Source organism: Grammomys surdaster, unplaced genomic scaffold, assembly GCF_004785775.1.
Source record: "Grammomys surdaster isolate TR1022 unplaced genomic scaffold, NIH_TR_1.0 239, whole genome shotgun sequence".
Lineage (NCBI taxonomy): Eukaryota > Metazoa > Chordata > Mammalia > Rodentia > Muridae > Grammomys > Grammomys surdaster.
Window position 1 is genome coordinate 6,818,030 of NW_021604684.1, and position 19,729 is coordinate 6,837,758.

The 19,729-nt window shown below is 43.1% G+C and overlaps 1 protein-coding gene across 2 annotated transcripts in view; it reads left to right on the forward strand.

The window, feature by feature from the left end:
• Positions 1-19,500, forward strand: part of Fech (ferrochelatase) — a 32,152-nt gene extending 12,652 nt beyond the window's left edge. Inside the window, exons 4-11 of one of the 2 annotated variants that reach the window (XM_028774193.1) lie at positions 1,256-1,404; positions 5,584-5,718; positions 8,704-8,810; positions 12,252-12,350; positions 14,252-14,359; positions 14,797-14,961; positions 17,723-17,782; positions 18,214-19,500. In XM_028774193.1, coding sequence (XP_028630026.1) covers positions 1,256-1,404; positions 5,584-5,718; positions 8,704-8,810; positions 12,252-12,350; positions 14,252-14,359; positions 14,797-14,961; positions 17,723-17,782; positions 18,214-18,348 — 958 coding nt within the window. In that variant the 3' untranslated portion in view covers positions 18,349-19,500. The remainder of the gene's footprint in view (positions 1-1,255; positions 1,405-5,583; positions 5,719-8,703; positions 8,811-12,251; positions 12,351-14,251; positions 14,360-14,796; positions 14,962-17,722; positions 17,783-18,213) is intronic. The other variant, XM_028774194.1, reaches the window with a different exon arrangement.
• Positions 19,501-19,729: the final 229 nt, after the last annotated feature.

A 19,729-nucleotide genomic window follows, 5' to 3' on the forward strand; every position in this document is an offset into this window, starting at 1 on the left:
GCTGTGAGCTGCCCAGCATGGGTGCTGTGAGCTGCCCAGCATGGGTGCTGTGAGCTGCCCAGCATGGGTGCTGTGAGCTGCCCAGCATGGGTGCTGTGAGTGGAGCTGGAGTCTTCTGCTAGAGGAGCACATGCTCTCAACTGCTATGCCAGCTTTCCAGTCCCAAAGTGAGGTTTTGATGCCCAACAATTTTGATATTTTAATCACTGAGGCCTCTGTTCTATACAGTGTTTTCTTACCTCTTAACTCCAGTTCTGTCACTGTTGAGAGGTAGTTTCTGTAATGTACAATAGCAGTTATAGTTGTTTTAGAAAAGGAAATATGCTAAGGGCTACTTACTATTTTCAAGAGAACTTTCTTAATATTGTACCCAATATTTATAGATGCATCAGAAACTCTTGGCTGGAACTTAAGCTTTATGTTGCTCCACCAAAACCTGTTTTGTAACACCAAAGGGTACATTTCTTTTTACATTTTATTTCTTTAATGTGTGTGTATACATGTCATGGAGGGAGTCACATGGTGGAAGGAGAGAAGCAACTCAGCTCATGGAGATTATCCTCTGTCTACCACATTTGTACCAGAGTGTATACTCACATGTGCATGTGCACACACCTGAATGCCCATACACACACACACACACACACACACACACACACACACACACACACAAATAGTAAGTATAACAAAAAATGGCTTTCAAAAGAGGCCTGTGAAAGTTAGGCTTGGTGAAGCAAGAGACTGAGGAAATAGTCCCCAGGGCCAGCCTGAACAGCATTGTAGTTCAAGGGCAGTCCAAGTTACATGGTGAGATTCTGTCCCAAAATTAACAACAAATGGAACCAGTCCTGGAATTCAGCTCAATGGTGAAGTCCTTGCCTAGCACTATGAGGGCCCGGATTCAGGCTCTGGTGTCACAGAACCAAACACCACCACCAAAACCAATGTATGCTTCCTGTGCTTTCTCCCCTGATTCTTGTTAGGTGCAGAATCAGCATGTAGGATGGTAGCTAGCAGCATCCCGGTCAGGGCTGTGAGGTACCCAGTGTGTGCAGGATAGAACACTTGTGGAGTGCAGAGGTGAGCTCTCGGATCATGCTGAATTGTCAGGGGCCTCACGACCACATTCCTAACCACTTGTCTTGTTTGACTCTCCTTAAGAAGTTTTACTCATCTCCTCTTTAGTGAGTAGAAAATGTATCTGAAATTGTGGAAGTGGAATAAAATCCACTCACTTACATGTCCAATGATTTAGTAAGCTGGCACCATTCATCGCCAAACGCCGAACCCCCAAAATTCAAGAGCAGTATCGCAGAATTGGAGGTGGATCCCCCATCAAGATGTGGACTTCCAAGCAAGGAGAAGGCATGGTGAAGCTGCTGGATGAGCTGTCCCCTGACACAGGTGTGCTGTTCTCATTAATGCAGGGCTAGGCTTGGTAAAGGAGAGTTCAGACAGGGAGGGGTGAGCTCCTGTAATGGCAGCACTCGGGAGGCAAAGGCAAGGAGATTCTCTGCACCAGCTCTGTGTGTGTGTGTGTCTGTGTGTGTGTGTAAGAGAGGATGAGAGGATGTGTGAGTAGGGGTGGAGAGAGTGTGGGAGAGTACGTGTGTGCGTGGTGTGACTGTTGTGTATGCATTGCATGTTTGCAACAGTGGGAGCACATGTGTGTGGAGCGCATATTTGTGTGGATGGGTGTGGGTGCATGTGGAGGCCCAAAGTTCCTGTTGCGTGTCTTCCTCCATTGCTCTCCACTTCATACACTGAGGCCAGTCTTTCAGTTTAACTCGAGCTCACCAATCTAGTCAAAGCTAGCCAGCTTGGCTTGGAATCTCCTACCTCCGCCTTCTGTGTGCTGGGATTACAGGTGGCCACTCACCTGCCCATCTTCTATGTGTTACTGGATCTGAATTTGAGTCGTCATGTATGTACTGCAAGCACTTTACCCACCGATCCCTGTTCTTGGTCCTGGTACTAGCGACTATTGATTTGTGAGTTTCTATAATACATAATTCACGGTCACCTGACCGAGTTCTCAAGGCATTATCCTCTGACTGTAGAACTTGCAAAAATTACTTCCAGTGTTACAAGTAAACAAACTGAAAAGTCGGAAAGTGTTTGAAAAGGAAGTTTAAAGTTAAGTTGAACTAGATTGTAAAGAAGAAGCAGTATTCGTGCACAGAAGGTAAGGCTGTCGCTGTGGCTTTCTTCTAGTTGGATGGTAATTGATGAGCATTTAGAGAAGCAGCTAGCTGGGGTGACTGGGCAGCCTTCAGTCAAGCTTTCAGCCAATAGCACCTCCACTGTGAGGCAGCAAGTGGCGCACTGGCCTGGCTCTAACGGCACACACACATCTGGTAGCCTGTGATAACCTCTACGTAGACTGAGACCTTAAATGCAAGAGTGAGCTACAGATGCTACATTTATTCCTATCCAAGGCAAACTTGATTGTAGGACACGGCTCCATATAATACTAAAGCAAGAGCTACTATGAGTGTCCTGGTTTGCTTTCTGTCATTGTGATACTGTACTGACCTGAAGCAACTTAGGGAAAAAGAAGTTCATTTCATTTTACATTTCTGTGTATGAGGGAAGCTAGTCCAGGCAGGAACTAAAGCAGAGACCATGGAGGAGCACTGCTTCCTTGCTGGTTCCTCATGGCTGTCTCAGCCTGCTTTCTTATACCATGCAGGACCTCATGCCCAGGCGTGGCACTGCCAATAATGAGCTTGCCTTCCCCCATATCAACCATCAGTCAAGAAGATGCCCCACAGCCATTTCCACAAACCAATCTGATGTAGCAATTCCTCAAGTGGCGGTCCCTCTTGTCCGGTGACTCTAGTTTGTGTCAACCTGACAAAGCCAACCAACATGATGGGAAATGTTAAAACTGAAAAAAGTTCCAGTCAGGGCATATATTCATTGTAAATGCGTTCTAAAGCTTTGGATTCAGGACAAGAATTGATGATCCTAGGACCCTTAAAGAGAACAGCCTGTTAGGCAGGACTCTCTGAGAAAGTATCTCTGAACATCAGCTTGAGATGTTCTCAACGAGAATGCCAGCCCCATTGCACCAAGGCACCCAGTTTTCTCCTCCCTCAGCAGACCATCTCACTTAGAAATTGTTCAACTACACTTCTGACAATCAGGTTTGCATCTTGCCATTTCTGAGACTCAAGAGCCTTTCAGGCACAGTTCCTCTACACAGGCCACAATGCATCTCATTAAATATGGCAGAAAAACTTAGCTGTCTCTACCCACCCCTACTTGGTAGAGAAAAAAACTCTGATTGTTGCCAGTTTATCAAGGTAGTGAATTTGATGTGCAATTTCTTTTTAATGGAAAGAAGAGTTAGAAAGGTGCCAGTCTTTTTTATTTATATGTTACTATATCATCCACCTCCATGAAGAGCCCTATCAGATGTCAGATTTGAGAAAGGAAAACCAAGAGTGGTGGCCTACCCCTATAATCCCAGAACTTGGGAGCAAAGGCAGTCAAATCTCTGCGAGTTCAAGACCAGCCTGATCTACTTAGTGAATTCCAGGACAGCCAGGACTACATAGAGACCTTGTCTCAAAACAAGCAAACAAAACAAAGAACGACGACAAACCAGGCAGAAATACCCCCTTTCCCATCTTTTCACCCTTTTTTCTGATCTCTGTGAGGAAACTGTTGCATGTCCAGACTTTCTGTGGCTTCAGGCTTCCAGGTTGGCCAAATAGTCCCAGGACACCTTCCCACCATGTATCAAAAGTGATTTCTCACTTACTCTCAGGTCATTTTATTGTAAGGTCATGTAATGTAAAGCCAGGAATTTACACGTGGGCTCATTCCGACATTAATTCCCCTCTGCTGTGTAAGCCATCAAAGGATCATAGTACTCATTTTGTACTTGAAATTGCTGGGAAGGTGGCTGTTTAAGCTAGTGATTGAGCATTCTGTCTCTAAAGATTCATTTTTAAAATATCCAGGACTCACTACAACTTCGGGGCTCAGCTCAGTGGCTTGCCTGACAAGTCATTAAATCACTCAATGTGGCATAAAATTGTCTTTTCTCCTCTGTTTGGTCTGTCCATTTGCCTGGTATATTTACCTGTGCTTCTGCCCGTTGATTCCTGTACTCTGTCCTTCATCCATGCATCCAACCTCCAGGCCTGTGTGTGCACTGAGCATGTGTCAGCTACATGCAGGAAGAATATGAGCACATTGCATTTACCCTCCACGGAGCCAGCTTGCCTGGCCGCGGTCACTCAGGCAGCAGAGTTGCCTCTCTTGGGAACTACTTTTTGTTTCTCTGGACCTTGGAGGTTCTCCTCCAAGGGAGGGTTCCTAGCCCTTAGTGGCCTTGGTACTCATGATTCTTTGGCAAGTCACTGTCCCCTTGAGTGACATTACTTCTTGGGAGTCATGAACAAGCATCTTCTCCCCCAGATGGGAAACAGATGATAGATCAAAACAAGGATAAGCTGGTGAACCAGTGAGTTTTATTGAGCTTATTTACAGGCATTCGGGTAAGAGTTACTTACAGGGACAGTATTGCCTCAGACGCAGTTGCTTCACCAAAGCCCACCACAGCATGGGTGACAACTCACTGAAGTTGGGAACCTGGAGCCCACTGCACAGCCAGCAGGCATCTCCACAGGCTGGACCTCTTTTGCAGCTGTCCTGAGCCTCTTCTGGGCAGCTCAGCTCCTCTTTGTTTCTTGTAGGCATGTCTGCTCCCTGCTTCCTCCAGGCCACAGGGCTTATATGAGAGCCATGCTCAGAAGGCTTTTCTGTTTTCTTTCTTTCTTTGCTCATTCTATACTCTGTACTGGCCTTGAATGTGCTCTGGATCACACTGACTTCAGACTCAATTGTCCTGCCTGAGGCACTTGTGTACTGATATCAGAGTCCTGTTCTACAATGCCCCAGCAGCCCTTATTTGTTTGTTTGGTCTTTGTTTTGAGATAAGTTCTAGATATGTAACTCAGGCTGGCCTTGAACTTGCCTTGTAGCCCCAGCTCGCCTTAACTTGGCCTTCTGTTCTTGCTTCTAGAGTGTTGGAGGTTACAGATATATGTCACTAAGCTCAATAAAGACAGTACATGTCAAGAATGAGTACTAAATTTTAAAAAATGAAATGTGATCTCATTGTGTAGCCCCGGCTAGCATGGAACTCACTATATAGAGCAGGTTGGCCTCACATTCACAGAGATCCTCCTCCTGTGGCTGGGATTAAAAGCTGTGCCACCATGCGCAGCTAGGCATACTAGTTTTAGGGTTCTTTACTCCTCTCTTTTCTTTAGTCTCTTTATGCCTGATGAGAACAGAGAATTAAACATGAAAGCTTGCATTTTAAAGAGGACCATGTTAACAAAAGGTAGGCAGGTAGGACTGCTGATGTCAGAGAATGACCAAGTGTCCCTGTGCCTGCTAAATGATAGACAGGATGCCAGGAAGATCCTAACTTGCTCACCATATCAGCATTGTAGAAAATTAGGTTAGTCGTTTATTGTCCTGGCCATTACACTATGTTTGGTGACTCTGAGGAATCTATATAAAGATTAATCCCTTCTCCTTTCTGCTTGTGCTTTCTAATAGCACCTCACAAATACTATATTGGATTCCGGTACGTCCATCCCTTGACAGAAGAGGCAATTGAAGAGATGGAGAGAGATGGACTAGAAAGGGCCATTGCTTTCACACAGTATCCACAGTATAGCTGCTCCACCACAGGTAAGGACGTCTCCAAGGTGGCTGTACCCCTGGCAGAGTTACCCCAGGAGTCTGAGTGCTGATGGGACTTGCAATTTGAATGGCAAATCTGGCCTGTCTTCTGTACACATAAGAGGCCAGGCCAGTTGCTTTGAAACTGCATGCTTCGTGGGCTTCTGGAATTATCGGCCAGTTAACTGAGAACTACAAACAGTGGGTGGCGGCTGTGCATGGTTACTACGGTAATAGTTACAGATCACTTTCTAGGTTTTATCATAAACTTATTTTTATGTCTACCCTGAAGTTTTATTAAGGGAGTTAAGGGAACAGCCATTTCTATTTTGAATACAGAAGGGTCCGTATGATATGAGAAATGCTGCTATTTTTATTTTTGTGTCTATCTCTCCTTCAGTTATGGGTTAGTTACTGGTTAACTTAAAAACCAATCCTAGCCAGGTGTGGTGGCTCACACCTCTAATCCTAGGCAGAGGCAAGCTGATCACTGTAAGTTTGAGGCCAGCCTGATCAACACAGTGAGTTCTTGGACAGCCAAGGCTGCATAGTAAGACACCATCTCAAAAACCAATAAGTTCAACAACAAACAAAAACAGCAACAACAACAAAACCCATGTGAGGCCTTGAATTAATATTCTACAGACTTCTGTGTTCTTGGTTTTGGAATTCATTACTCCTTGCTGTCCTCTTACATTTGACTGAGGATAAAAAAGAAGCTTGGGAAACTGTATATTCATGTTTGTTTTTTGCTTTTTTGAGCCAGGGTCTCACTGTATAGACTGTACTGGCCTAGAACTCACAGAGATCCACCCCGCCTTTGCCTTCTGAGTGCTGAGATCAAAGGCAGGTGCCAGCACTCCCAGTTATTCTTAATTATAGGTAAAGCTTTTGTTGTTAGCCACAAATATAATTGTGTTTTCTCAAGGATTTAGGTCAGCACATTTGTATTCCCAGTTTCTTTGAATATTAATATTATTATATCTATAAGGAGAAGTAAAAACCTATAGAGGAAGCATTCCAAGTGTTGTGTGCCTTAAATACTGAGGTGTACAGATATGGGTGTATATGTGTGTGTGTGTGTGGGGGGAGAACACCATTTGTTAAAATGTTCCCAGTCTTTTACATGCATCCAGAAGTTTGACTTACTTTGGAAATCTATGATTTTAAAATAACTGGTAATATATTATTGGAGAATGAGTCAGATCTTTTTTTTTTTTTTTTTTTTTTTGTTTTTCGAGACAGGGTTTCTCTGTGTAGCCCTGGCTGTCCTGGAACTCACTCTGTAGACCAGGCTAGCCTCGAACTCAGAAATCCACCTGCCTCTGCCTCCCAAGTGCTGGGATTAAAGGTGAGCGCCACCACTGCCCAGCAATGTGTCAGATCTTAGTATTTTCAAGGTTTATTTTTATCTTGATTTGCAAAATGTCTCTTAACGTACAGATGTTGCTTTCAAAAGCATGCAAGTTAAAAGTGGCTATTTGTGTGGCAACAGACACACGCATCAGCTCACCGGTGGTTCTTACTGTGTGGTCAGAGCTCAGGGCACACTGCTCTCCTCTAGGGCATCTCATGTAAGTCTGAGCCTCGGGACTTCTGGACTATGGACGTTCGGTGAACCACATTTCTTCTTTGAGGCCAGTGGTCTCCTTTGCCATTTTGTCTTTTAAACAGGCTCTGTGTATTTCTCATAGCATCTTCCTCATTTAGATTTCCCCTTCTTAACTACTTCTGTAGTATGTTGACTGTTGTCCGCTGATATACGAGAGCTCCCAGAAGCCCTTCTGTCCACCTGAATACCACGCCCACATGTGCAGTAAGATCTGCTATGTGAGGATGATGTGAAGATGATGGGATACTTTGATTTCTAGTGGGGATTATTTTTGACCCCCAAGCTTGGATTCTCTTACTTCATTATATCCCACTCATTGAAATTGAACCTATTGATATATATATGTTGAATCTTAGCCTGACCAAACAGTTTGAGCTAATATCAGTGTCCCAAGTAAACTTTTTAAACTGGCAACTTAACTGTGATTCCTATGGCAAGAAACCCAAGAAACTAGTAGTGGGGAGTACAGATATGTTGGAACTTGATCTGTGGAGGACTGAGTAAGAGGGCCCTGTCAGGATTGGGTTCATAGGCCTTAGGATTGACCCCAGTGCCAGCTTCCCCGGGCCAGGGAAAGGCCGCAGCTTCATTCTGCCCACTCACTTCTGGACTTTGGGTTCTCACCTTTCATTTAGGAACGCAGCTTTTGTTTGGCTACTTGTTAGAATGTAGTGTTTGCTTACTTTATTCCAGGGAATGATGCATTTTGTAAAAGTTGATTGAATACAGGCCCTTTAGATCTCTCAGTAGGCTGCTTGCCCTGTGATGACATCTTTAGAAAGACTGGTTGTAAAGCTTTCATTTCAACATGAGAAATATTTAACTTGTAATATTGAGTGAAAATATCCAAAATGCTCCAGATATAGAACAATGGATGTTCTAACACAGAAACTTGGTGAAGTAAAACAGCTGTAAAGGAAAATACCAGAAAGCGGCTCCACTAGAATAAAACAATGCAGCATCAGCATGCTGGGATAACAGCCCCCTTCAGTCTGTCTTCCTCGCCCCCTACACTGCGTGTAATGAGGCCGATTCTGGCCATAATAGGACCGCTTTTCTTCACATGCTCTCAGTTGTAAGACTTGGTCCGTGCAGGTTCACAATAGCGTATATCGTATGAGCTCACAGCCCCCACACTTCTCGGTGGAAATGGCCTCAGTAATCTTTGACGGTCTGTTGAGATTGATTGCTCTTTAGTGATCTTCATTTGCAGGGCTGTTGAATCTATATGCATTTTAGAGTATTGAAAAGATCGTAATTAGACGGGGTCTCTGTATAGATGCAGCTGCCCACTTTGAACTCACAATTATTGCTTTTACTAGTCTGCGTTGTCTTTTCACCACAATCAAGTGCATCTACTAAATGGCTCCCTTGTATTTTAGGCAGCAGCTTAAATGCCATTTACAGATACTATAACGAGGTGGGACGGAAGCCCGCCATGAAGTGGAGCACAATCGACAGGTGGCCCACACACCCCCTCCTCATCCAGGTGTGTATGCACGCAGCCGCTGTCCTCACTGCCCGGCTCTGTCAGAGATGCTCACTGAGCCTGTGTTCTCCTGCTTAAACTGCATGCTGGGAATTAAAGCCACACCATTAGACTTCTCACTTGTGGTGAAAAATGACAATAAATTTAAAGGTTAAGATGATCATACCCTTTCCTTTCTTCAGATTATACTGTAGACCACAGATTTTAAGTTTTGTGTTTTTCAGCGGCCAGAAGAACATTAAGGATTATATCAACTTCCACTAACTTACATATCTAGATTGAATGACCAACAAATTACTTAAATCCTATGTTTTTAAAATCATTTAAAATATCAAAGGATTAAAAAAGTGACAATAGTATATGGATACATGTTTGGAGACATGAAAGTAAATAAAATTCTAGCGGGGAAGTTTTATAGATCAAAAGAAAATTTTCATTTCTCCTGTACACTTACCTTTGTAATAATATTCTTTCAGTGGGTACTTTATTTTAGAAGAATCAGTTAAAATATGCTGTCAATGGGTACTTTTATTTTAGAAAAATCCATTGAAATTACAGTTCTAAAACCATTAGCTTTAAATTGGTGTTACCTTATTAAAAAAACAAAAACATGAGAGTGAAGTTGGTTTTAAAAACGAATCCAGATTCATTCGGGTAGGGTTTTAAGTCTGTAGGAGTTTTTGCTTTTTGAGTTATTTTAGGCCGAGATATATGAAGTGGTTTGGATTTACTTTATATTTTATAATACTTTGTTCAGATTGGCAGCCCTTAAAATCTGTGACCACTAGATGGCGGTAGACGGCATTAAAATCAGTCTGGCTTCCCCAGAGTGGTGTCCTGTGGGCAGGGAAAGGGTTAACACTTGGGCAGGAGTAAAAGAGGTCCCCTAGGGCTGGGTGTCGCTGTGGGCTGTGCGCGTGTGTCCAGCGTTCATCGTTCTCCTGGGTCCAGGCAGGGGTAGCTGGAGCGCCTAGGGCCCGGCATGCTGCTATCGAAGCAGTGGCTGGGAAGGGGGGTATTGCAGGTCTGAGCTGACATGTGGCACAGGAACGAGGGGTCTGCACAGCATCTGCCTGCCCTGATCGCAGGAGTAATTAGATTTGCATTAAAATTCAGCCCTTTGAAAGGGGGGAAGCAGAAAGATGGAAAGGTCTCGAAACCGAGGAAGTCTCTGTTCATAAAATGAAAGGGAATTTTAGAGGCATTTATCTGCCCTCCTGGCTGGTGTGATTGAAGGCTCTGAGAGGCCTTGCTGCTTTCATTTTGCACAGGGGCCGCGCGCACAGAAAATCCTGCAGATGGGTCTTAGGTGATTTAAGTAGCACTTCTGTTTGCCCATGCCGCTTGAGTTTTGAAGATGGCTTAGTGACTCTCCCAAGCCCTGAGGAATTGTGTTCTTACTTGCAATTTTACAAGCTGAGGAAAGGAAAGGAAGGGGGGCAATCCCCTAAAACTCTTACATAGACTCAACTAAAAAATAGGACCTTAAATCTCATATTCCTGTGTGTTATCAGTACTAGTTACTCAAAACAGTCATATTCTCACCTTTCTCTAAGACAGCTATTTATCCAGCTTCTGGAGAAGTTGCAGTAAATGTATATGCCAGGTTTCCACGTAAACTTTACAGAGGCTTCTTTATGTAGGTTGTTCTCTAAAAATAATCCTTTCCGAGCAGTCTTGCTTCCTAAACATTATGAACACTATAAAAGATAGCTTTTGTTTGTATCAAACGTTATCACACAGCGTGGAGATGGGCAGGAGGGGAGAAGGAGGAAGGGAACGGCAGACGCCTTCTCTAAGTTCTCTTTTCTTCATTAGGGCATTTACTTGACAAAACTTGTGAGCTCTAGAATGATAGATATTTTAGTATTCTTAGGGACTAGTTTGGTACTTACAGTATTGATTGAACACTGATATGCATCAAAACTGCATCAACTACAAGCTTGTATGATTCTGTTGAGTTCTTTACATTTTATTTGGAAATTATTTCTGACATGCAAAATAGCTACAAGATTATTAGTTAAAAGGATAATGTGTCCAGAGAGCTGGCTCATTGGTTAAGAACACATACCACTACTCCGGTTGAGTTTCCAGCAATACACATAAGCATGTGTGCCTGCACACACACACACACACACGTAATTAAAAATAAAGCTGCACAGATGGCTCAGTGGTTTAGAGCACTGGCTGCTCTTGCAGAAGACTCAGTTTGATTTCCAGCACCCAAATGGTAGCTCATAACCATTAATGGGCTCTGGCTTCTGTGTGCACCAAGTATGCACATGGTACACAGACATACATGTAGACAAAACACCCATACACACAAAATAAGTAAAATCTTTAAAACTGGTGCAGTGAACTGTCGTCTATTCTTTACCTGTATTCATGAGTTATTTGTCTCACTTGACCTGTCATTTACATGTTCTCTGTATGTGTATATCTATACATATATTTTTTTCCTAACTACTTGAGAACACACACACACACACACACACACACACACACACACAGCCTTAAGATCAGGGGTGTGCTCTTAACATAACTATGATACAAACTTCCGCAGAAGTGTATTTTACACTGATACCAACTTCTGTCTGACTCCGGGCCACATTCCTGTTTTATCAATTGGCCCGTTTCTGTCTTTGGCCATGTTTTCCTTATAAGCCCTATGACAAGGAATGATTCAAGTGTAAGATGAAAGAAAGTCTCTTCAGATCTGGTGTTTCAGCACCTACCCGTGAGAATCAGCAAGTGCCAACTGGAAGAGAGGGAGCTGGTCTGGCGGGCAGAGGTTGGAAGGCAGCAGGACCTGGATTCTAGTCCACGTTCACACATATAGCCAGCTAGCCCTCACACCAACCACAGCCTTTCCCCACTGCGTGTTTAATGGGGGCTGCAGAGCCCATCATCTGTCATTAGGAAGCTTGTGAGGAGGAGTGCTTTGGTACAGAGCCTGGACTCGTAAGAAAGATGTCATAAAAATAGAAGAGTATTTTCCTATTTCTCTCCTATTTCTGGCTAATGTATTTTAATGTGATAGGCCTGAAAGCCAAAGTAAGGGAGATTTAGAAAGACCCCGTAAGCTGTTTTCCTGCTAACAGAGCAAATGTGAGTTCTTAAAACAACTGCTCCTTCCCATCTGTGTTTCCTTCCCATCTGGAAGTGTGCCCTGCTCTTCCCGAGGGGAAGCAGCTCCTCCGAGTTCATTTGCAGAGAGCCATTAGTGAGCTTTAGAAGTTTCCCATCAAATTCCCTAGGCCCCTGAAACCATTGCGAGCCATTTCAAAGCTGAACCAAAGCAAAGAGACTGTGATGTTTGCATTTTTTTTAAAAATGAGATGAGGTTCCAGATTTTGAAGGTTGCACTAAGGTTTTTGGTGTGGTTCTCATCTCTCAGATTTTCCATTCTTTGTTCTCTTCCCATTCTTGGGGTTCCCACAGTGCTTTGCAGACCACATTCTGAAAGAGCTGAACCATTTTCCAGAGGAGAAGAGAAGTGAGGTGGTCATTCTGTTTTCTGCTCACTCCCTGCCAATGTCTGTAAGTAAGAACATTTTGTTAGTGGTAGAGGGCTGGTTGTTTCACTTTCTGAATGTGTAAAGTGGATCTGGTTCCATTCTGTGCTCAGCGCAGTGCAAGCATGAATTCTAAACTCCTAGCCTTAGCTTGCTCACAGACTCACTTTCTAAAGCCTACCAGCAATTAATTCAGTGCACAATATCACAAATAGATCTCTTATTAATAGCCTTCTTTAAAACGATAACTGGAAGATTGATTCAGATATTAGAGTTTCTAACAAGTGTATCAGATAAAAGAAGCATGCTTTTGCCTTCTGTAAGAAAGAGATACAGTGTACAGTTTCTCTGTCCTGAACTGTGCAGCCAGCTTTGCTCACACTAAGCCCTAACTCTGTCTTCAACACTTAGCAGAAGCCTGTGCTTTCTAGGATGCCAGTATTGTATCTAACTTGCCAACACTAGGGACCACAGCTTGGCTAGAGAATATACAGGATACAGTGTGTGATCCTTAGTTCATTGTGTTATACCAGCTTATCCATAAAATGTCACAGCCTTCATGTGGGGTCCCCCAACAACTGGAGCAGGGGCTGTCCCTGAGCCTGTTGCCTGTCTGCCTGTGGATCCTAAGTCCCTAACTGGACATCTTTGTCTGGCCTCAGTGGGAGAGGATGTGCCTAGTCCTGAAGTGAGTTGATGTGTGGTGTTGGTATGTGTGGGGTGTTTGTGTGTGGGGTGACACGAAGTGGGGGCTTCCCTTCTTCAAAAGAGAAGGGGAAGGTGAAATGGAGGAAGACTTGTGTGAGGGGGTCCTGGGAGGAGAGGAAGGGCTGATTTGGGGTTGTTAAGTGAATAAACAAATAAATTAAAAAAAAATTGAAAATTTAAGCCACACATATGGGGAAATATTCAGTCATATAGATCTGACAAAAGTTTGTATCCAGAATACATTGTTAAAATTACTTCTACGTGTAAATTACAACATGACAAACAAATGAATGAGAACATGAAAAAAAATGTCACCTCCTGAGTCACAATGGTTATATTTCACGAAACATGGATATATCAAGTTTGTGTGCTGTATATTTGAAAGGTCTTGGGCATAGCCCCCAGTTCCATCTACTCAGAACTAGCATCCCGTCCTGAGAACGATGTTTTCCTAGCTACAGAGGTGAAAGATTACATTTTCATAGCTGTGATTGGTCTGAAACACATGATTAATGGAACCAGCCAGCCTCAGATGGAGGGTGCCACCCTTGGTGGTCACCAGAGTGAAGCCCCGTCAGCTCACCTGGAAAATGCAGCCATCACATTAACAATAGATGACATTAGGGAGAGAGTCCTCCCATTGGGAGTCTGCCTGCTTTGTTTCAGTGGGATCATGTCGCCTTCCTGGTGTCATGCAAATCCTTTCCTAGGGTCCATTCTGGGTGTAATGAGACTGAGGTACCAGAGGGAAGCTCCAGAGAGGGCAGGTGAATATTTACACTGGAACATCCCAGAGCTGTAATGGTGGATCCTACCTGTAGTAGTTATTGTTATAGTATGCCAGAGACAACCTTGTATTTCTTTCACCTCTTCTACAATTATTCTTCTGATGATTATTTGGCTACTAGTAATACCATCAAATATTGTCTTGGTATTTCATGTCACCAGTGCAGTATTTATTGGGTGCCTATTGTACACATCAGGTGTGGAGATGGAGTAAACAGATGAAGAAGTCTTTATCCCTGTACAATAACAGGGAAAGGTAATGGAAGTCTGGAGCCGAGGAACTTCTCTACCAGTGCTCAGATCCAACTGTCATTAGGTGGAAGGAGAGCAAGGGCGGGGGTCTAGCCCACATTCATCTTGTCCCTGTGTAGCCAGTGGTGCTTGACATCTTCACAGTGTTTGTGACTGTGTATCATCTTGTCTCCACTGAAGGTTGTCAACAGAGGGGACCCCTATCCCCAAGAGGTAGGAGCCACTGTCCACAAAGTCATGGAAGAGCTGGGTTACCCCAACCCCTACCGACTGGTTTGGCAATCCAAGGTAGGGAACTTGCATATATTTTCAGGCAACCATCTCTGGAGAAAATCTGTTTGGTCCCTTATTTATAAATGGGTGTTTGGGCTCTTCCATACCAGCATGCTTTTCTGTAAGTTGACTCTCACTAGGCAGAAAGAACTCTGCAGAGAGCAAGCAGACAGAAGGGGAAACAGACAACTGGAAGAGTTGCGTCAGTTACTATCTGACTTTTAGCTTTAATGAAAGAAAGTGTTTATTTGTATCATCAGGTCAGGCCAGCCTCTAGAAAGATTCAAGCCTCAGTATAAAAATATTCAAACCTATTCAAGGAGGCGTAAGAGTGGGTCTCACCAAGGTGGGCAGATGTGGGTGTCTAGCGTGTGTTGGGGCCTGATAATAATATGTTGCTGATGTGTCAGGAGAAATGTGCCCATTTCCATGGTGGCTCTTCTTTCTCATAGGTTGGTCCTGTACCCTGGTTGGGCCCTCAAACAGATGAGGCTATCAAAGGGCTTTGTGAGCGGGGGAGGAAGAATATCCTCTTGGTTCCAATAGCATTTACCAGTGATCACATTGAGACGCTCTATGAACTGGATATTGAATACTCTCAAGTGTTAGCTCAGAAGGTAAGTGTACCTATATGGCTTCTTAGTCCCATCGTGGTTTGTTTTAAGAGGAGTTTTTTTTTTCTACGACTCCCCCAAACTATGCCATTGAAAAAAATTAACTATTTATGGGACTGGGTGTAGTGGCATAGTCCCTTAATCCCAGCACTGGAAGGCAGAAGCAAGCAGATATTAGGGAATTCAAGGCCAGCCTAGTCTACTTAGTGAGTTTCAGGTTAGCCAGGGCTACATAGAGAGACCCTGTTTCAGAAAAAGCAAACAAAAGGAGAAAAGGAAAAGGGAGGGGAAGATAGACAGACTTTTAGTGTGTTTTTATGTATTGTGTATTCACCATTTTGAATAATACTTTACAAATTCATTCTACAGCAGCAGTAGAGAGAACATTTATGTCTTTATTAAACCATGTTGGCCAGTATCACTGAAACTAATCCTTTGTTCAGTGTGAGTTACTGTACCATCTGAAGGTGAAGTCTTTAGTGAAAAGGACTTGTCTGTCTCACCAATTCTGAGGGAACTGTTTATCATTCTCTCCACTTAATACAGTTCTTGGGCTGTTACACTGTTTCTGGTTGGGTTTGCTGCATAGGCGTCTTTGACATTTCAGAGGAGCATAGAGCAAACAGAAGGCAGTGTGTGTTGTAATTCTGTTGACCTCTTCTGTGCACTCACTTAATTAGCTGTTTGCTAACAAGTTGTGATCAATCTGACGATTGAAATAACAAATACCACTGTTGGCACAAGATGGATGTGACTTGTCACTCAGGGTGGAGAAAAACTGTTGCTTACCTGTCTTGTAGCTTCTGAGGGCTAGCCTAAAACCTTCACTGGCCTATTGCTGTGTTTCTGTGGGAAGTTTGGAAGCATGGGGACTCAGGAAGTCCTTTCCCCCTTTTATCTAATCTTGGATGAGAACTCATGGCCTTCTCATGGGTGACTGGTGGAAGTCTGGCTCCACAAAAATCTATTCCCTTTCTGGGACTGGGTAGCGGTGAGGGGCAGAGTGGAGAGTGGGTAGGGTCAGAACTGGAGCCGGTTGTCAGGTATTAGTGTGTCTCCTGTTATTAGTGCCTGTGCCAGTCACCAGTCCAACATTAGTAAGTTAAGGGGAGCCCATGATTTCTAACCACTCGGAATTAAGTTGTAACTGACAAAGATGAGGTCTCATTGTTTTCATGGGTTTTATTTACAGATGCCTCTGTTTGCCCACCATGACTTTGGCTAATTTTAAACTTGCTAGAGAGACTTCAGTAATAATAATAATACCACCTAATTAGTATAGGGTGTTCGAAAATAAGTTTTTTTTCTATGTTGAATGATAGTTTCCATTCATTTGTATTATAAATGGAGGCTATTAGTAACCAAGAGGATTAGTAGTGATTAATAAACGGATCCCTGTAGGGAATAAAGAAAACCATGTAACTATCATTGATATGAAAATATAGCATGCTTAAAACAACTAACTTTAAAAAATGTTTTACTCCAAAATAGAAACAACTTTTTGCCTTTTGCTGATAAAAATAATAAAGTTCTCAGATAGAACCAAAGGGTGCCACCACATCAGGAGTGGGCTATGCGCCTACTCTGACCCTCAGAGAGGGCGTCTGTTAATGTTGTCATAAAACACCTTCCTCTGCCCTAAATGTGTCTATTTTAATACTAACAGGCTTCTCTGCATGTAACAAAATAATATCCACACCTTTTTGTGAACCCCATTTTCCATTCTTAAATACATATCTTGGGTATACTTGAGTAAATATAATCAAATGCCTTAGTTGTTTTTAGTAAATCCTTGATTAATAGTCATTTGGATTTTAAAAAATTTTTACTATATTATGCTGTGTGACTATAAATGCTTTTGCTTTTCCAATAATGTTCTGTGGACAGATTTGTGGCTCCTGCATCTTCCTAGCCTACCTGCCTCCTTCTGATTACTAATTCTGATTCTGTTGCCATGGACACTTTGTGATTTTTTTTTTTTTTTAAAGTAGAACCTCCATGTTGAGGTCTAGGTGTTTCCTGAATACCAATGGGTTTCCCATGTGGACTCTTCCTATGAATGTCAATCTAGAAGATAAAGCAACTGACTGCATGTGTCTCAGGGTGGATGGGAAAGAGATGATCCTAGTCACAGAGCAAATCATACATAATAGTTCTCTATTACCTGGGAATGATTAACTGGGTTTTGTTTGTTTGTTTGTTTGTTTGTTTGTTTTTTTAAATGGGAAAAGAATGATGCTGAACATTTTTTTTCTCTATAAAAGTTTATTTTAAAATCCAATTCTACATTGGATCCAATTTAAAAACAGTATGTTTTAGAGTCCATAAATTAATTTCATTTTAGCACTTACTTGGGATCAAAGTAAATAGGAAATTGTACTTAATTGCAGCAGCATTTACTTAGCTGAGTCTGCAAGGCCTGCATTAGGGAAGGGGGAAAGGGCAGAGGGATGCTAGCTTGGATTGCTACCGAGACCCACCCAGCATGGTCTGCATGCCACCACTGTCGGGAGGACAGGGCCAGGGCAACACAGAAACACAAGAGCAGCTTCTGGTAGCCTGGTCGGTCTGCCCATCCAGCACATGACCACGTCATTCAGGAGCTGTCTGTCTGTGACCATTCACGGTCAGGCTGAGTTGTGTGTGTGTGTGTTTCTGTGCATTCACTCTTTTGTAGCACTTAGTGTCTTTAAAAAAAAAAAAGGAAAGGAAAGAAAAATAAAATGTGTTTTCTGTGTTTTCTTCCCATTCTCATTTGATTCAGTGTGGAGCTGAAAACATCAGAAGAGCGGAGTCTCTTAATGGAAATCCATTGTTCTCCAAGGTACCGCGGTGTTACAGCCGTTTTAGTAGAACACAGCGCAGACTAGTCCTCTGAGGAACTCCTACAGAATATTGGTTTCTCACATATTAGTACATTCGGAGTTCCAATTAATTACAAAACTAAGAGTGGATTCCTACTCTGTTCCTCCTTTCTCCTGCCCGTAGCCCCGTCTCCTTAGTTTGCCCACCCACAGCTGCCTGAATTGAAGTCTGCTTCTCAGTGAACAGCTGCGGTGGGTGGGGTGAGAGGATCCATTGCCCAAAGTCTCCATTTTAACTTTGCCTAAGCTGACAATATCCAGAGCGGGCAATGTTTTACACTTCTGTTCAGCTCAGTTTAAAAGAAACCCCCATATGAAACAGTCTTCCCCGGGATAAGCTGAAGGTATGCACGCAGGGAGGGCCCGCAGCTCTGTGCTCTGTGTCTTGCAGGCCCTTGCTGATCTGGTGCACTCCCACATCCAGTCAAACAAGCTGTGCTCCACGCAGTTGAGTCTGAGCTGTCCGCTCTGTGTAAATCCTGTCTGCAGGAAGACTAAATCCTTCTTCACCAGCCAACAGCTGTGACCCTGTCTGAGGACCCGTGGGATTCGCAGATGTACTGCCTCCAGACACCTCCGACGGGGCCGATGGGGATGGAAGCCACATTTGTCTGGGCACAGTCTATGATTTCTCTCTTGCCTATGTTTTATTTTATTTTACTTCTTGCTTCTCTATGTAGGCCAAACTGGCCTCCAATGTGCCTCCTGCTCCCATTTCCCAAGTGCTAGGTAGCATCACAGACAGACAAAATTGTGTTCCTTGGAGAATGGACTCAGAATTCTTACTGAGATTTCTATTTTCATATACATACGCAGTGAACACTTACAACCCTTTCTGGGGTCAATTTCTGAGTGTGGAATATCTGTCTACTGGAACATCCTAGGAATGAGATTTTCATTTTTTTTCTTATGAGACATACACAGATTCTGCACTTACTGCCCAAAACAACTCCCTAAAATAGTATGGTGTGTCTCCTCTATGTGCTACCAGTGGTGACTGAGATGTTTATAGTCTTATGGATATAGCTATAGCCTAAGAGAATATGGTGAACTTATGAAATATAATTTGTAAAAGAATTAGTCTGAGTGCTTAGCTTCAGATGTGTGTGCTTGCCCTGCAAGGCTCCTACTTTGATTCCCAGCAGTAAACACAAATATGTTACCTGCTCTTCCCTAAGTCCATGGGTACGGGAATGCGAGTAAGTGTGAGTGGTCCCCTGTCACTGCTTCTGTTGGCAGTGTAGCTGCTGTCCACTGGGCACTGTGGCTTCTGTGAAAGAGTCTCATCTTCCTCCCTGGAAACTGAGACAAGTGTGGTATTTCAAGAGTGCTGAGACTCCCCAGGCGCATGGCCTAATAAACATGTGGAAGTTCAGTCCTTGCTGTGTATGCCTTAATTTCAGTCCATGGTGCCTCAGGGAAGGGGGCTCTGTCTTCTTCCTATCTCCAAGGACAGTGCCACCAGGAAATGCTACTGATGGATTTGGGCTCGTTTCCCCCGGGCCAAGGAACCTTCCAGCACCATCCTGATCTTGGCTGAGTGCTTATTTTATAAAGTTGACTGTATTTGATAGCCTTGAATTTTCTTTGTGAATAAGTTATTATTATAAAAATTATATGGTCATAGACTAGGCCATTTGTAAAACACAGAGAAATAGCTACTCTAATGTAAAAATCATCATTTTATTCTCATCTTTTCCTGCATGTGTGTGTGTATCATACATATATATACACATATATATATAGACATGCATACATATATATACACATACATATATACAAACATACATATACACATACATATATATACATACATATACACACATACGTGTATACATATATTTACACATATATAGACATGCATGCATATATGTACATATGCATATATACATACATATACATACACA